This window comes from Alternaria alternata, assembly GCF_001642055.1.
Source record: "Alternaria alternata strain SRC1lrK2f unplaced genomic scaffold CC77scaffold_42, whole genome shotgun sequence".
Taxonomy (NCBI): domain Eukaryota; kingdom Fungi; phylum Ascomycota; class Dothideomycetes; order Pleosporales; family Pleosporaceae; genus Alternaria; species Alternaria alternata.
Genome location: NW_017306231.1, coordinates 69,087 through 83,430, shown reverse-complemented (window position 1 = coordinate 83,430; position 14,344 = coordinate 69,087). Strand labels below are relative to the sequence as shown.

At 51.9% G+C, this 14,344-nt stretch overlaps 7 protein-coding genes across 7 annotated transcripts; 2 read left to right on the top strand and 5 right to left on the bottom strand.

Moving 5' to 3' along the window:
• Nucleotides 1-16: 16 nt before the first annotated feature.
• CC77DRAFT_1026632 (hypothetical protein) lies at nucleotides 17-1,139 on the bottom strand. Its single transcript, XM_018526300.1, has one exon. The coding sequence runs from the start codon at nucleotides 916-918 to the stop codon at nucleotides 133-135; it is 786 nt and encodes a 261-aa protein (XP_018378914.1). The 5' UTR covers nucleotides 919-1,139; the 3' UTR covers nucleotides 17-132.
• CC77DRAFT_668263 (hypothetical protein) lies at nucleotides 1,133-2,017 on the top strand. Its single transcript, XM_018532684.1, has 2 exons — nucleotides 1,133-1,402; nucleotides 1,497-2,017. The coding sequence occupies exons 1-2, from the start codon at nucleotides 1,347-1,349 to the stop codon at nucleotides 1,852-1,854; spliced, it is 414 nt and encodes a 137-aa protein (XP_018378913.1). The 5' UTR covers nucleotides 1,133-1,346; the 3' UTR covers nucleotides 1,855-2,017.
• A 149-nt stretch (nucleotides 2,018-2,166) lies between these two features.
• Nucleotides 2,167-3,018, bottom strand: CC77DRAFT_1036292 (hypothetical protein; the record flags this gene model as incomplete). Its single annotated transcript, XM_018527003.1, has 1 exon — nucleotides 2,167-3,018. One exon carries the CDS (start codon nucleotides 3,016-3,018, stop codon nucleotides 2,167-2,169), a length of 852 nt encoding a protein of 283 aa, XP_018378912.1.
• A 233-nt stretch (nucleotides 3,019-3,251) lies between these two features.
• On the top strand, nucleotides 3,252-3,769 carry CC77DRAFT_668236 (hypothetical protein). Its single transcript, XM_018532683.1, has one exon. It carries the CDS (start codon nucleotides 3,403-3,405, stop codon nucleotides 3,667-3,669), a length of 267 nt encoding a protein of 88 aa, XP_018378911.1. The 5' UTR covers nucleotides 3,252-3,402; the 3' UTR covers nucleotides 3,670-3,769.
• A 1,012-nt stretch (nucleotides 3,770-4,781) lies between these two features.
• CC77DRAFT_1067832 (hypothetical protein) lies at nucleotides 4,782-5,566 on the bottom strand (the record flags this gene model as incomplete). Its single annotated transcript, XM_018529039.1, has 3 exons — nucleotides 4,782-5,401; nucleotides 5,458-5,504; nucleotides 5,556-5,566. The coding sequence occupies 3 exons, from the start codon at nucleotides 5,564-5,566 to the stop codon at nucleotides 4,782-4,784; spliced, it is 678 nt and encodes a 225-aa protein (XP_018378910.1).
• A 337-nt stretch (nucleotides 5,567-5,903) lies between these two features.
• Nucleotides 5,904-8,997, bottom strand: CC77DRAFT_950910 (hypothetical protein; the record flags this gene model as incomplete). Its single annotated transcript, XM_018535344.1, has 2 exons — nucleotides 5,904-8,807; nucleotides 8,866-8,997. 2 exons carry the CDS (start codon nucleotides 8,995-8,997, stop codon nucleotides 5,904-5,906), a joined length of 3,036 nt encoding a protein of 1,011 aa, XP_018378909.1.
• A 1,376-nt stretch (nucleotides 8,998-10,373) lies between these two features.
• CC77DRAFT_668150 (hypothetical protein) lies at nucleotides 10,374-13,563 on the bottom strand. Its single transcript, XM_018532681.1, has 4 exons — nucleotides 13,053-13,563; nucleotides 11,938-12,947; nucleotides 11,453-11,886; nucleotides 10,374-11,405 (listed from the first exon to the last, which is right to left on the bottom strand). The coding sequence occupies exons 1-4, from the start codon at nucleotides 13,446-13,448 to the stop codon at nucleotides 10,423-10,425; spliced, it is 2,823 nt and encodes a 940-aa protein (XP_018378908.1). The 5' UTR covers nucleotides 13,449-13,563; the 3' UTR covers nucleotides 10,374-10,422.
• Nucleotides 13,564-14,344: the final 781 nt, after the last annotated feature.

The following is a 14,344-nucleotide window of genomic DNA, read 5'->3' as shown; positions in this document are numbered from 1 at the left end:
TCGCAGTAAGCTGAATTTGTGCATTGTCTCGTGGTATCCCAGTTAGGTCCAGAATTCAACCAGAAGATGCCTGGATATTTAGGAAGTCACCGGGGTGAATGCGCCTTAGTTTCACTATTTCTGGACTCAATGTTACAGTTCAGCATATAGCCTCCCAACACCAGTCAACTTCCTTCCATCACTCCCCTCACAATCTTCACTCATCTCACAGAAATCGTTCTTCTTCCCCACCCAGGGCCCAACCGTCTTTCCCTGCCCGTTACCAAAGTATGCATACCGCTCAACCCATTCACACCCATCCAGCCACGGCAACGCTTCTTTCATAAACGCCTCTACATCCTGCTCGCTGACCTCGCCATTCCCCATCGTAGAACATGCAAACTCATTAACCCACAGAGGCAGTTTATAAGTAGTATGCATATCCTCAAGGTATGTCTTGAAATCTGTAAACCGTGGGCCGTACCAATGTACGACCAGAAAGTCTACCTGAGCATCACCCTCCAGCTGCCCAAAAAACCGGTCAAGCCACGGTTTACTCCTTCCTACGTCACTGCTCACCCCAGGACTGCCCAGCTTAAGTCCGAATTTGCTCTTCGCTGGTAGAACAACCTGTCTCCACAACTTGACTGCTTCTTCAACGCTTAAATTCGCTTGATCCGGTATCTCAGGCTCGTTGAACCCCAGTAAGTAACTGACATTCGCTTTTTTGTTGCCGATGATGTCGGAGAGGAATGGCATTATATCTTTTGCTTGTGCAGCGGTGCGCACACAGGGTACCCATTCTATGGAGCCGGGAAGTCCCGGTGGAACCCAGAGCTCCCAATTGAAGAGCCAAGTTATCCTATCACAAGAGGTGTAAACGGGGAAGTGGGATGCCGGGTAGTCCCATGGCCAGCCAAGACCGCGTTTCGAGGGCATGCTTAGCAGGTTGTCGCCGCCTAAGCAACGACACAGCAGAAAAATGCTGGTACAAGCTATGAAGGATAAACTTAGTGATAGAAGCCACAGGCGCAAGCAAACAAGAATCTGCTTTACTAAATTATCATTCACAGAGCGCTATCGTGTTTGGATAAAGAACTTGGCGCGGTTGAAGCGAGATGGGTGGACGGATGATGACACTTGGAGTTGCGGACTTGAAGGGTCTACGAGCGGATCACAGGCGCCAAGCAAAAGTGAAGCTCACGGCTTCGCACCACGAACGCCGACCTGCACCAACGCAACCGCTTTCCACCTCGATTGTCAACGCGTAGGCCACGAGACATTGTACGAATAAACCCTGAGTTATCTCTTCCAATCGCCGAATACTCCACGCATCGATCGGCTTCGTGCACCCCGCCAACTTCGCAATGGCTATCTTGGGAACGGCGCTGAACGGCATCGGCGCGCTCTTCCTCACACATGCGTACGTACACATGTAGCCCACATGGGATCATCTCCAGATCGAGGGACCCATGAGTATTACTACCTCCGTCATGACGACAATTAACCATCACCAGCGTCTACTCCACCCACGAACACACCGCAACCTTTGCCTCAACACCCCTCCCGCTCGACATTTCGCTCGAACTCCTCACATCCATTCTCCTCCTATCCCTCGGCATCGTCATATCTTTTGCGCCGTTGAAACCGATACAATACGCACAATGGGCGGGCCAACTCTCGAGACAAGGACGACACGGAGAGGGACAGTACACAAAAGAGGGCGAAGAGATCTTGAGCGAAGGCGATCCTTATGCATTCTTGGGGCTAGATGGTGGAATCGCCGGGAAAGGCGAAGGTAGGAGGGGCTTCTGGGATGTCAAAGGGAAGAAGAAAGAATACGAGGAATGGGTTAGGCAGGGGGGCAAACAGTAGATGTGTGCGGACAGGGAGGGTCGATATGGGTTAAGAGGCCCGATGGGAAATGGGAAGTATGGAGCACAAGCGATGTGCATTCAGCTTGCTTGTCAAGTGTGCACGCCATCACGAAGCGATTAGGATTCGATACCAAAGACGATTGTGTGTCGACTAACGTTGCTTCCATCGTACATCGCCCAAATGCCCTGCCCAGATACTGTATACTGTTTGCGGAGAAAGACCAGAATCCCAAACGCCATGCTTGAACGAACAAAACCAAGCAATTGCTAACAATCTGTTCTCTCGGACCCTTCCTCCATTTCCCGTCTCTTACGCGTCGCTCGTCAGCTTCTCCACCTGACTACCCCCACAGTTGTTAACCCTACAAGTCCAACACTCATTCCCCTCCATTTCCTTCCCAATCGCTGCAACATCCGCACTCCTCCTCCTAGGCCCCACCTCATCCCCGTTGACATCGACACCACTAACCCACCAAATCCCCGCCGCGATAATCCTAGCAACAACCTCCACCTCCTCCTCATCCCTCGGTGCATAAATCAGCATAAACTCTCTCGGAACAAACTTTCTACACCAACCCCCCCTCGCCAACGGATGTCTCTCCCCCCACCCTTTCTCAATCATAAGATTGGCATCGGCAGGATGCAAAGTCATATGCATAGACCCATCACTCGGGTGTGCATGACAAATTTCCCCTCCACACGTCCTCGTAATTGGCACACTAGTAAACAACCCCGAGCTATGCTTCTCAAAACAACTCGTTCGTTCCAGTAGCTGGTTGCGGGGGTCCGCCGCAAGGCCCTTGATCTTGCTTACCAGACAACTGTAGACAGCCTCTCCACTCTTCTGCGTCTGCTGCCGCTGTGGCGCAATACCTCGAATCAACGGCTTTGGCCCTTTCCTTCCTGGCAACGCATCGGCATCTACGAAATACCCTTTTTGCGGCCGGAAGTGCGGTGGTATCGCAATTGGGCGGAGGGGGTTGCGTAGGCAGATTAGCGACAAGAGTTTGATCTTCAGGTAGCCTAGGGGTGTTGCTGGCGTGCCGCCGGGGCCAAGGGAGAGGAAGGCGCAGTAGTCGGCATGGATGTAGATGGCTGTTATGAGGGGGAGAGTGAGCGTTAGGGTTGCGATGAGCATGTGCAGGTGTGTTTCCGTGAACATGCTTGACTGGGGTGGGGGTATGGTGGGTTGTTGAAAGGCTGGGAGGAGGTCCGCTGTTGTGAGGTTGTTTGTATCGAGCATGCCGGCTTTCCAGGTGATTGTGGTAAACGGCAAGTACTTGGAGACGTTGAGGTAGAAATGAGAACCAGTACGGAGGTTCTTACAGTCCTCTTATGGATACAGTACCTCTTGACAAGAGGATACGCAAGGAACAACAGCTCCGTGGCCCCAGTAGGAAGGGGAGGTATCCCCGCAAGGAAGGTCGGTGTACCACGCAAACGCAGGGTCCGCGGAAACTAGAAAAATGACGTTGGATTGATACAATAAAGAAAGCTACTCCATCAATCTCAACAAACAACGTCAACTTTTGGTGATAGTAAAACTATGAAATTGCGAAGGCCAGGAGCCTCAATGCTAATTGTGACATTCATCATACGCCAGGGCACACACGACCCTTTTTATAAGCCCATTCCAAGTTGCTTGAGCCACGCCCATCCGCAGCGCGCGACGTCAAGCTCTCGTACCCCGTGGTCCCGACCGTCCACGTGCCTAGTCCTGCATCCGGTTAGTACGGACTCCGTTTGTGGGCCCCCGGGGTTTAGTGGCCGTCGCGCTAGGGTACTCATTGGTCCACCTCACGCGTGCCTGTGACGTTGAACCTAAATCAGTTGCTTGCTTTTCGCTTCGCTTTCCTCTAGCCTTTTCTCCACACTGACAGCGCTCCTTCGTCACTGTGTCGTGGGTGCTCGTTTATACGCGAAGGCCTGGGCTTTCGTGTTGGGTGTATGTCTGGCTTGATGGAGGAGGGAAAGGGCGGGGAGCGGTATCCTAGGTGGTGAGGAGTGAGGGGATGCTGAGGTCAGCTGCGTTCACGTGGTCTTGTGCATGCTTGGTTCCGAATACGCGGCAGCTTGGAGCTGACTCTGAGACGCAGATGGCTTCGTGTGTGTTCTCCTTCGTCAAAACATATCTTTGTCGTGTCGGTATTGCTGCTTGGATTGGCTGTACCTCAACAAGCTATGGCCAACGGCTTGGTGTCTCGATATTTGACGAGCGAACCAGAACCTTTCCAGAATGAGATGATGACCAGGCACCTCCCTAGCTTTGCAGCATCGATACCCGCTAGTTCACGATAGCTGGTGTTGGCGTTGTTCAAGGGCACCGTGCAGCATGCAGTGTGATTGGAGGAGCGGTGATGCGTGGCGCGCTGTGAGCTCTTTGCTTTATCGCCGAGCCCGGAACCTGGATTCTCGAACGCGACTGAGATGGCACGAGTACTAGCTCTTAATCGAACAAAGAAGATTCCCTCTCGACATATGCTCGCAGCTACAAATCTCAGGGCCGCGTGAGCAACCACATATCTCTCTCGCACTCACACATACGCGTTCATATCGCATCAGCCTAAGCACTAGGATCAGTCCTGTGTAAGAAGAGAGTAGTTTGGTCTCAAAACAACGAAAGTAATCTTGGAAGACTTCTCGATTTCTGCAAGATAGTGGTATCTGAGCTTGGATCGAAGCATGATACGAATCGGAATCCACATTCAGCTTTGAACACAGCTTCCAATTCAGCCTGAGAACAGCGACAGTATGCCATCAGGCGATGCCACGCCGGAGTCGGTGCTGAAAGCGAATGGGGCATTCTGAGACATGACGAGCCTCCAACACACTGCGTTGCCTGATTTTGACCAATCTCCTGTCCACAGCCGTCGCTCTCTCAATCATCTTCCGACTGTCCCCCTCCCTCAGCCACATTTCCAATGTTTAAAAGTCGTCGACACTGTTGAAATTGGACAACACACGAGTCAAACCATCCGTCCTACCAATCTTAACATCGAAGCCACAGAGAGTACGCCCCCATTCCTTGACAGTTTGTATGGGAAATCCCTTTTCCATGATTATGGAAAGTCCAGTGATATTTGCAATAGTCCTGGTAATAATATTAACAGCAAGCAAGTTCTTGAAATGCTGAGCGTCCATTTCTTCAAAGAAAGATTTCAGGAAGTTCAGGTCGTCAGAGTGCGAGATGAAGTTCCCATCCACACCACAAATGGCATGCCGCTCAAACCATGTAATCTCAAGTAGAGGGTACTGGCGCAGAACAGATATGGCTGGGAGTAGATCGAACGAGTAACGAAATCCGCACCACATCACCACTTCGACGTGGCAAGGAATATCCTTCAGAGCCGGGGTGGGGTAGCGAACAAAGAAGTAATTCAGGAAGTCGTCAAGCTCTTGAGCCGTCTCGAGCCTGATACTATCCCGAAGTGTAAATAATGTTCCAAACTCAGAGTGAATTTGCTTATGGACGCAAGCTAGGTTGATGGCGTCTTGGACTGATGGCTCGAGATCGATGAAGTGCTCGTAGATAGCGTTGCGCAGCTCTGTAGTCTCGTATCAGCTTGCAAGAACTGGGTATTGTGATCGATAGAGCAAGCACCTCCAGAGAAGTCGAAGAACGAGGGACCGCCGCTGAGGCTTCTGGCACTTTGATCATTAGTATAAGCTCATTAAGACTCGTGTATAGACAAGACTTACTTGACTGCCATGGTATTCTTGTGAAGTTATCCTTCGATACTCGTGTAGTACTTAGGGAAGCAGGTAGGAAAGACGGACGGTGAGTGTCGTAAACAGCTAAGCTATTGATACGGGCGGGAGCGTTTGTCAGGGTCCGTGCCAAGGCCGCGCTAAAAAGTCGAGGTGAGTGAGAGTGAGGAAGGAAGAGGACTAAAGATGGAAGATGGTATCAACTAAATTCTCCGAGAAGCAAGTAAGATCAATCAAACTTGCGCCGCTAGGATCGCTTTCACATGATGGAACAAAACTTTGGAATCATAATAGTTCGTTATGTAGTGTGTACACTCACTATCTGCAAATCTTTTGAGATCAATAAGCTCCTTCCCTCTTCTCATACTCACTTCCCATAACAGTAGCCACGCTCTTCATTCCACTCCAAATCTCCGCATCAACCTCCAACTCCAATCCATCCACCTTCGTACTTCCACCATCCAGGCCCCAAAGACTGACGCCCAAGTAATTGGTACCGTTGTAATTCAAGATACCCTCTGTAACAGGGAACTTGACCTGCGGGCCCACATTACTAACGTACTTGCCGTACTGCCAGCCGTTGACGTAGAGCTGGACGCGGTAGGCGGGGACGCTGGAACCAGAAGAAGAGTTGCTGGAAGAAGTGCCGTTTGTGAAGGTGAAACTGAGGGGGATGTCGTAGCCAGAAGGCATGTTGAGATCGAATTCAGTGGCGAAGAAACCAATGCCTGGGGCGGAGATGCCGTCGGCAACTGGGCCGGCGGAGGCTTGCCATTTGGCGTCTGTTGCTGTGAGAGCACCGGGGAGGTGTAGACCCTGGCGTTCAACGTACAGACCGCCTTCGTTGAGGGGACCTCGAGAAATATCGCGGTAGTCTTCTCCACCGAGATTACCAGTGAGCTTCCAGGCAATATCGGAGGCGTCGTGGCCAGATAGCTTGTAATCCAGGATACCACGCGGGTTCTTCATGGTTTCAGTTCCAATGGTCCAGTTCTCGTCTAGGCCTTGGTTGTCGACGACGACCGTGATGGTGTATGTCTTACCCTTGGTCAGATTGGGCATGGTGAACGTGGTGTTGCCGTTCATAGCTGCGTCGTAACCACGCCATGAGCCGAGGAATTGATCGCCAATCCACGCAGAGGAACCGAATGCAGAACCACCTTGCGTGGAAAGGTAGAATGTTGATTCGTTTCCAGATGCGGTGAATGTGCCGCGGAAGAGCAGAGTACCGGTGTGGTAACCGTAGTCGGAGCTGTATAGCGACACAGGTGTAGTCAAGGGACGCAGAGAGTTGTATGTCTTCTTCAGGTCGGCTGCAGTCCACTCGCTGTCGTCGTATCCGGGTTGGATCTCAGGTAGTGAGTCGACGAATTTCCATTCCAGTTCGCTGAGTTTGGGGATGCTGATGTCCGGTTTGGTAAACTCAATGCTGGCGGATAAGGTTCCTTGTTCGGAAGTGGTGAAGTCAATGTCCTTTCCGTTGAAAGTCATCTTAGACACTTCTGATGATGCGCCACCAATGACTTCGACGGTAGTTGTAGCGTTAAGATCACCAACGAGGGCAATGGTGTCGCCAGTAACCTTGGCAGTGCGCATTAGGTACCCGGCCTTGACAATGACAGGGTTAGAAGAGTCATGAGGTGCTTGGTCAATAGCCCAGTAGTTGAAGGCCTCGCCACGATCGAGCATGTAGACGTAGACGGGGCTATCAGCTCCAACCTTCGCGATCTTTCTGGTACCATCGACCTTGAAGTTCAGGATTGTGGTACCCTTAGCAGTAGTGCTCGCGACATCGCCCTCGACAACCTCCAGTCCGGTGACATCGAGAGCCAGTTCGTGAGTCTCTCCTGCACCACCGTAGACGACTAGAACAGTCTTGTCGTCGTACTTGTGCCAAGTAAATACTTCAGCAGTAGAGTAGACCAGAGTGGCACCGCCGATGTCGTAGTCGCTAACATGGACCTTGGAATCACGGCCGTTCAACGTAAGGGAAGTGCCGTTCATCTGAGGAACAGTGATATTTCCGAAGACAGAGGTCGTAACGTGAAGCTTGTAGGTCGTTGATTCCAACGAGTTGTACTTGGAGTGCCTCAGAAAGTAGAATGTAGTCTTCTCGTTGGTGGCAGGAGTGACGCTCAAATCGGTGCTAGTTGTCCAGGTGGAGTTTGAAGCATTGCCGCGCGCAGCAGTGAGATACGCAGGGCTCACCTTGAGGAAGTTGGCCTGGAGTTTAAGCTCAGAATACTTCTCGCGGTCAACTTGACGGTCTTCCTTGATTGGCGCAGCGTAGTCGTAGCTAGTGTATCCACCAGGGTGACCAAGGTTACCCCAGTTGGTTCCACCGTAGGTCATGTACAAGTTCAAGATCGTAACACCAAAGCTGTACAGTTGCTTGTAGAATACGCGGTTGAACTCCGCGCCGACCAGAATACCGCACTTGTCGAACCCTGGTCCACCCCAGGGGTCGAAGCTGCCGGACTGGAACTCAACAATGGAGTATGGGGTAGTAGGGCTCTGCTGCTCGTGAAGCTGATGCCAGTTCGTTGGAAGGTTGCCATCCGGCCATGTGGTCGGGTTGGCACAGTCAAATCCAAGAGGATAGCCATCATGGCCGTAAATGTCAACAGCTGCAGGTTGACCGGGTGCGTTGTTTCCCTTTGCGGAGGCGTCGTTGCTGATCAAAGGTACAACGATACCGGCGTCGCGAATCTGATCTTCAACGTATTGCATGTAGACTGGATCCGGGAAAGGCTTGATGGCGGAAGTAGCTTGCGTGTACTCGTTTTCTGGCTGGATAAGGATGATAGGGCCGCCCTCAGTGATTTGCGCCGGCTTGATCTTCGCCAGCACATTCTTCATGTAGTTGTCGGTCGCTTCCAGGAAATCGGGAGCGCGCGTTCTCAGTGTGCCGTTAACCCTCTGAATCCATCCGGGGAAACCTCCACCAGATACTTCAGCATTGATGTAAGGTCCCGGTCTAGCAAGGAGATAGATGCCAGCCTCCTGCGCAGCGTCGAAGAAAGGTTGTAGGTCAAAGACACCTTCTTCGCGGTAGACACCGGGCTTGCCCTCAAGCAGAGCCCAGTCGACATAGAAGGAAACGCCGTTGTAACCAAGAGCCTTGATCTTCTGGAAAAGGTCGGCGTAAAGGTCAGGAACTGGTAGTCTGTACGGGTGAACTTCGCCAGAGTACAGGAAGATGCGTTCTCCATGAACGAAGAGCGAGTCCTCGTCCCAGGTGACCTACAGACATGGTTAGTCACGACCAATTTCAGATCGACATTTGAACCTTGCCACTTACGATATCTTGTAAAGCCTCCCTCCTATACGGCTTGATGAATTCCTTGGGCGAATATCCTACAGCCCTAGCCGCACTCTCGACAGCAAAACACCCGAGCGCGACCGCGCCACCAAGCTTCAGAAAGCTCTTCATGTTGACCAGTATGCGGAACCAAAGGTCAAGTTGCTTGTGGAGTTGAGCAAATCCGCGGGAAAGCAAGCAATATAAACAAATTTCCCCAGCCTCCGAAGCTTTTCATGGTTTGCATGTAGCCGACCGGGATCTTTACTCGTTCCCGTCGGACGATGACAGCATCTCGTGCCATCACGTTCCGAGCGCATTTGCCTTTGTTCCCCCTGTTCCCCCAGTAACTTTTCCCCGGTTTACCCCCATGTTGGGCATGCCAAAGCCGTGCCATTTCAGCCGGATGAGTAACCAGGTCACGCAAGATCGACCAGGTTGACCGGATGAGTAGCCGTAGTGATACTAGTTCAACCAGCATCGAAATACGCAAGTACCGATTCCACCAATATCGCTGCATGGAAGCTCGTTAAAAGTCTTTAGTGCACGTATATGCCCGCATCTCGGATGGCGCAGGCGGGGAAGTATGTCCGATGAGCGCCATGACCGTTGCCCAGGCGGTGCAGAGTGTTGACGATCAGTGGGGTTAGCGCTGGGGTTAATGCTTGACGTCCTAGCCTCTTCGCCGTGGATGCTTGCGGAAGCTTGGGTCAAGTTCGTCGACAATCTGTTCCGCCCCTACTTTGGGCAAGGCATCCGCACCGTGATGACGACGGACATCGGCATAATAGATATTGACTCGATTGTCGGTTCTTGGAGCAGGAAAGGTGCGGATGGCATGACTAGTGTGGGGATGGTAACGGGCTGAGATGATGATACGAATGTGGAGAGATTTACCGAGGTACATTGATTTTAGGCTGACGTAACAAGGGTCTGATCATTGCGAAAAGCAAGTGCGCGCATACTCCATAAGTAGAATCGTACTATTGTTTTCTTGCTATCGAGAAGCTCCTGTAGGGGCCTCGTGTAAGGCAAGGAGTGATGAATCTGAAATAAGACTACCCTTCTTCAATTAACGTACCTGGGAGCATGAAATCATGAAGTACCTATCCTAATTCAACGAGCGTGCCACCTAACCATCTGACATTAGTGAACGCGCACACAGAGTACACCGTGCGGTAGTCGGTTACTGATCTATTGCCCAAGGTACGTTCATATGTTGTATCATACGTGCATATGCATTTGTATCGCTCAAAGCAACCAAGCCAACGATTTGCCCACGACCATCTCTACGCACACTGCAACGTCGCGCATGTTACTGCATGCCGTCTCAAAAAACAATTGCAAGACAACGACTGCCTATAACCCAAGAACTCCTGTGCATGGTTTCCTGTCGCCATGGAAAGCTGGCACCCAAATAAGACCACCACTAAGAATTGCGCCTCAGAACCTAAGATGAGAAACTTGAGAACAAAAGGCTGATCAGAAATGCTAAAAGCCGAGCATCGCAAAAGAAAAATCTACCAATTCGTCAATGCTGGGCCGCCTCAACCCCGTTTACTGCGGCGGATACGACGAGAAATTCGGCGCACCATTTGGATAATAGTTCGCGTTACCGCCAACAGTCTGGAAATTGGAAAAGTCCATAGTCGTCGACCAGTCATAAGCCTGATCATTATCACTGATCATGGCTGGTCCAGCCCAGCTGTTTGTGAAAGTTTGGGCCCCGTCAATCTCCATTGCCATCCTAGCCGCATGCAATTCACGTGGTCTTGCTGTCTGCCAATCCGAGTAAACAGCATGTATTGGAACGGATGCAGTGCCTGACAAGTGATCTTGATTGGGGCCGGTCTCGAAGCTGGCTCGTGCTGTAGGTATGGTGTGCTGAGGTGGGTTACCGTACTGATATGATGGGTAGTTTGGTGGTGAAGTGTGTGCTCCGGAACGTAAAGCGGTGTTTGAATCATAAGACGGCGTATTCGTCTGATGCGTATATGTAGGTGCATGAGTAGGTGGAGATGTCTGGACCCCATTTCGATTGACGGCGGTGAAGGAATTTTGTAATACAGGAAGCTGGCTAGATCTTTCATCAGGCATTCCTTGCTTTTCATGCTTGACTGGAGCGGTACTGGCGGGCAAGATACGTTCTGCAGAGTCCTCATCATGCGTCAATCTAACATCTGCAAGATCTTTATCTTTGTTGGACCATTGGCTGTTGTTGTCGTTTGAGATGTCGCCGAACTGCTTGTGAGACTTTTCGAAGAATTGTGCGTAGTCTTTTAGTCCACCACTAGCGATACCATCGCTAGAGTTGCTCTTCGGAGAATCGTCAATTTGCCCAGTAAGCTCTCTATACTTCTTCTTTTCACGACGATAATATCGTTGCCATTCAGCGAGTTGAACAAGCCACGAGCGAGCCATCTTGAAGCGCCTCAGAATACGGAGTAGAAAGCCGTTCGCAATGTCGTGGGCTCTAGGACTCAAACGGGATGACAGAACGCTGTCGGGATCCATGTGAGGAAAATAGTGGCAGTAGATAGCTGGACTTGTTAGCGATAACCAACAAAAGGGCCTAGAATGTACTTACTGCCTATTCCTACTGCAAAACAAGAAAAGGCTACCGTAGGAGTTTGAATCAGATTACTATGAACTCTCGAAGTTTCAATGGTATGGAGCAGATGCGTAAAATCCAAGCAGGCTTTCCAACAATCTTTAGCTTGCTTTATCCAGTACTCCGGATCTGGAGGTTTCTCGTCGATCAGTGGCTCATCCAATGGGCCGCGAGGATACGCCAACGTCCATGGTGACGTAGGCATATACTCTCTGTAAAGCCAAACGAAACACAACGTGTACATGGCGTGTATCGATACGTACTTTCCAGGTTTGTTGTATATACGGTCCTCAGTGTTGTCTTGGGTTAGCTGGAGATGGTCAGGTAGGTCGCGCTTCAGCTGCTTGAGTTTATCCTCCAACTTCTTGAAACCTGTCGTTGAACGCCATGGCGGAGTTTTGCCTTCTTGTCTATGCACTGTCAGCGAGACGTCTCAGGGAAGTTTCTTACATGGCGCATACCTTCGGCCCCGTTTGCAGGACCATTGCGACACTTCGCCGAAGATTACGACAGCTTTGATGTACCAGGTGAGTTCTGCCTCGTGTTCACCTATCTCCCACTTGCCCCCGTTCAGCGGATCAGCTTGATCAGCACCATTCTGCTCGTTGCGACGGCACTCAGTATGCTCATTCCACCTCTTCCTCCGTTCTTCATATGCAGCATCATCTTCGCCCAAAAGTCTTGTCCGTGCTTTCCTTCCGAAGTTGAACGCGCCATCGCTACAAACAAGTTGCGTTCTTTGAAGTTGGTCAGGCGTGAGCATCCTTGGCCGATCCTCTCCCCAGCTCAGATAGCAATCCATAAGACAACAACTCCAAAATGTCCGTCGCTGAGTTTCGCGCAGGATGAATTGATCCTTCTCGGAAAGGCCCTTCTCACTGTCTTTCAATGGTGCAGGTAGCCCCTTGTCATCGACGTCTAAATGTGGATAGCCCAGGACTATGGCGCATCTGATAGCAAGACCGATCTTAATCCAGCCTTCGGTACCTTGCAGGTTGGTCCACTCGTAGTAGCCCAGCATGAGCAGTGTTTGGATCTTCTCGAGAGTTGGGAAGCCGAAGGCTTCCGTACCCATCTGCGTACGCGTAGCCTGGGCATAAAACTCGGCGGTCTTGGTAGGGTCATTTCCAGTCTGTTGTACGAGCTTCTCGTGGAAGCGAGCAGTCTGAGTAAGGAAGGCTAGTAATAAGGGGGGATATAGTTGAGGCGATTGAGTCTTGGTTGGAGTTTTGGCATCAGACGGGCTGTCGGTTGATTGCGGTTGCTGAACTGAGCTCAAGAAAGTTCTCTTGTGTAAGAAGGGAAAGTCAGTAGAGAAGTGCTTGTCGTAGATATCGAACAACTCCTCCCAGACTTGGGGCGTAAGTAAAGGCGACTGGAGAGCATCCTCATATGTACCCAGCCCTTCTACTGAGCGCTGTGCTGTAGTTGATGAGGGTGCTAGCAGCTTGCGCCGCTTCTTGGGCGGGGCCTGGGAGTGTCAGCACTAGCTCACGTGACTTGGACCAGCACATGTATTCGGCGATGGATATATGCAAGCACAACGGCTTTTGGAGCATTCAGAGGGACGGCTTACATCGAAATCGGCAGTGCTTTCACGGCGCACCGATCCGGTAGTGCTTGCGACAGCTGCGTGGTCCCAGGTGCAGTCTCGGTTGGTGTTGGCGCAAGCCTTGCACGTGGTACCTTGACCGGTGTTTTCGCACTTGGTCTTGCTTCGGCGACATCTGGTGCATGCAATCTGCGAGCGCATGCCTCGTTTTGCTGAGGGTTCAGCAATGCCGCCGGCGGCATCAAGAGGTCCAGGAGTCTGCTGCGGAGACGCCTTGACGGTCGATGGTGAAAGTTGGGTTAGGGGAGATTGAAGCTGCTGGTGCTGGCTGGGAGGAGATGGTGGCCGTTGGGGCCCTGGCGGTGGTTGTTGTGGGTAAGCAGGCACTGCAGTTAGCCGCGGTGCATTCTCTCCGGTCATGGGAGGATGCGCGACGGCGCCCAGCTCAGGCGGTGCGCGAATTTTGGCGATGATTCCACGGGGAGTTCAAAAAAAGGTGGGCGACAAAAGATGGCGATGGTTTGAGGCTGCGCGTGTGGTCGAGTCTCTTCGGGTGATGTTGCTGCGATGTGCGGGCCGGAGAGATGGCTATGGTAGCCGGAAACGCCAGTCCAGGGCTGGGGCCGATGATTACCAGAAGACTTGTGTAGATGCAGATGCAGGCAGGCAGTGTTGCGCAATCGTTTCGTACTCCAAGGTCCGGAGCAGCACAATCTGCGGTCGCTCGGATCGTGGTGTTCCAGCGTCGGTGCTGTCTGGCCTCTGATGAACGACGCTGCGGGCACACGGGTATTAACGTTGGACTTTCCCTTCCGACGGGACGAAAGCAACTTGGCGTTGGTCCTTGCAGCACTGCCATAGCATACCTAGGTATTTAAGCGATCGCTTCATCCGACAGACTGCCAGTCACCGCGATCTCTCTGCTGGTCTGCCGTCATGAGCTTATGCTTACCCTTCTAATGTAGGCCACTCGCGACGACTCCCCAGCCATCGGCCGCCGCGCGATTATAGCAACGAGTTTACAGTCTATCGGCGGCCCGGGCAGAACCACTGCTACATCTCCACATCCCGTCTGGTCCGAATCTCGCAAATGCCCTCATCTCCTGCTTGCTCCAGCATGTGAGCTGTCGCACACAGAACAGGCGCTGACACGTGGGCGGGCTTGCATGCAGTAGTAAGGTGTCGCAGAGCCTTGGAGCGCACGCACAAATACGCCCAGTCGATCGCGTCTGGCTGTAAGCCAGCCGCCTCGCCGTCACCTTACTCTAGTCTTCCGGAACCATGCCCATCATCGCCAGCGCATGTCCCCCATGGTG

Bases quoted from the DNA above. Each gene is read 5' to 3' on its own strand.
- CC77DRAFT_1026632 (XM_018526300.1), bottom strand. From the start codon at position 918: ATGCCCTCGAAACGCGGTCTTGGCTGGCCATGGGACTACCCGGCATCC.
- CC77DRAFT_668263 (XM_018532684.1), top strand. From the start codon at position 1,347: ATGGCTATCTTGGGAACGGCGCTGAACGGCATCGGCGCGCTCTTCCTC. The intron at 1,403-1,496 runs GTACGTACACAT...AACCATCACCAG, and splicing joins GCGCTCTTCCTCACACATGC to CGTCTACTCCACCCACGAAC.
- CC77DRAFT_668236 (XM_018532683.1), top strand. From the start codon at position 3,403: ATGAAATTGCGAAGGCCAGGAGCCTCAATGCTAATTGTGACATTCATC.
- CC77DRAFT_668150 (XM_018532681.1), bottom strand. From the start codon at position 13,448: ATGACCGGAGAGAATGCACCGCGGCTAACTGCAGTGCCTGCTTACCCA. The intron at 12,948-13,052 runs GTAAGCCGTCCC...TGACACTCCCAG, and splicing joins AAAGCACTGCCGATTTCGAT to GCCCCGCCCAAGAAGCGGCG. The intron at 11,406-11,452 runs GTAAGTACATTC...TAACAAGTCCAG, and splicing joins TTTTGCAGTAGGAATAGGCA to CTATCTACTGCCACTATTTT.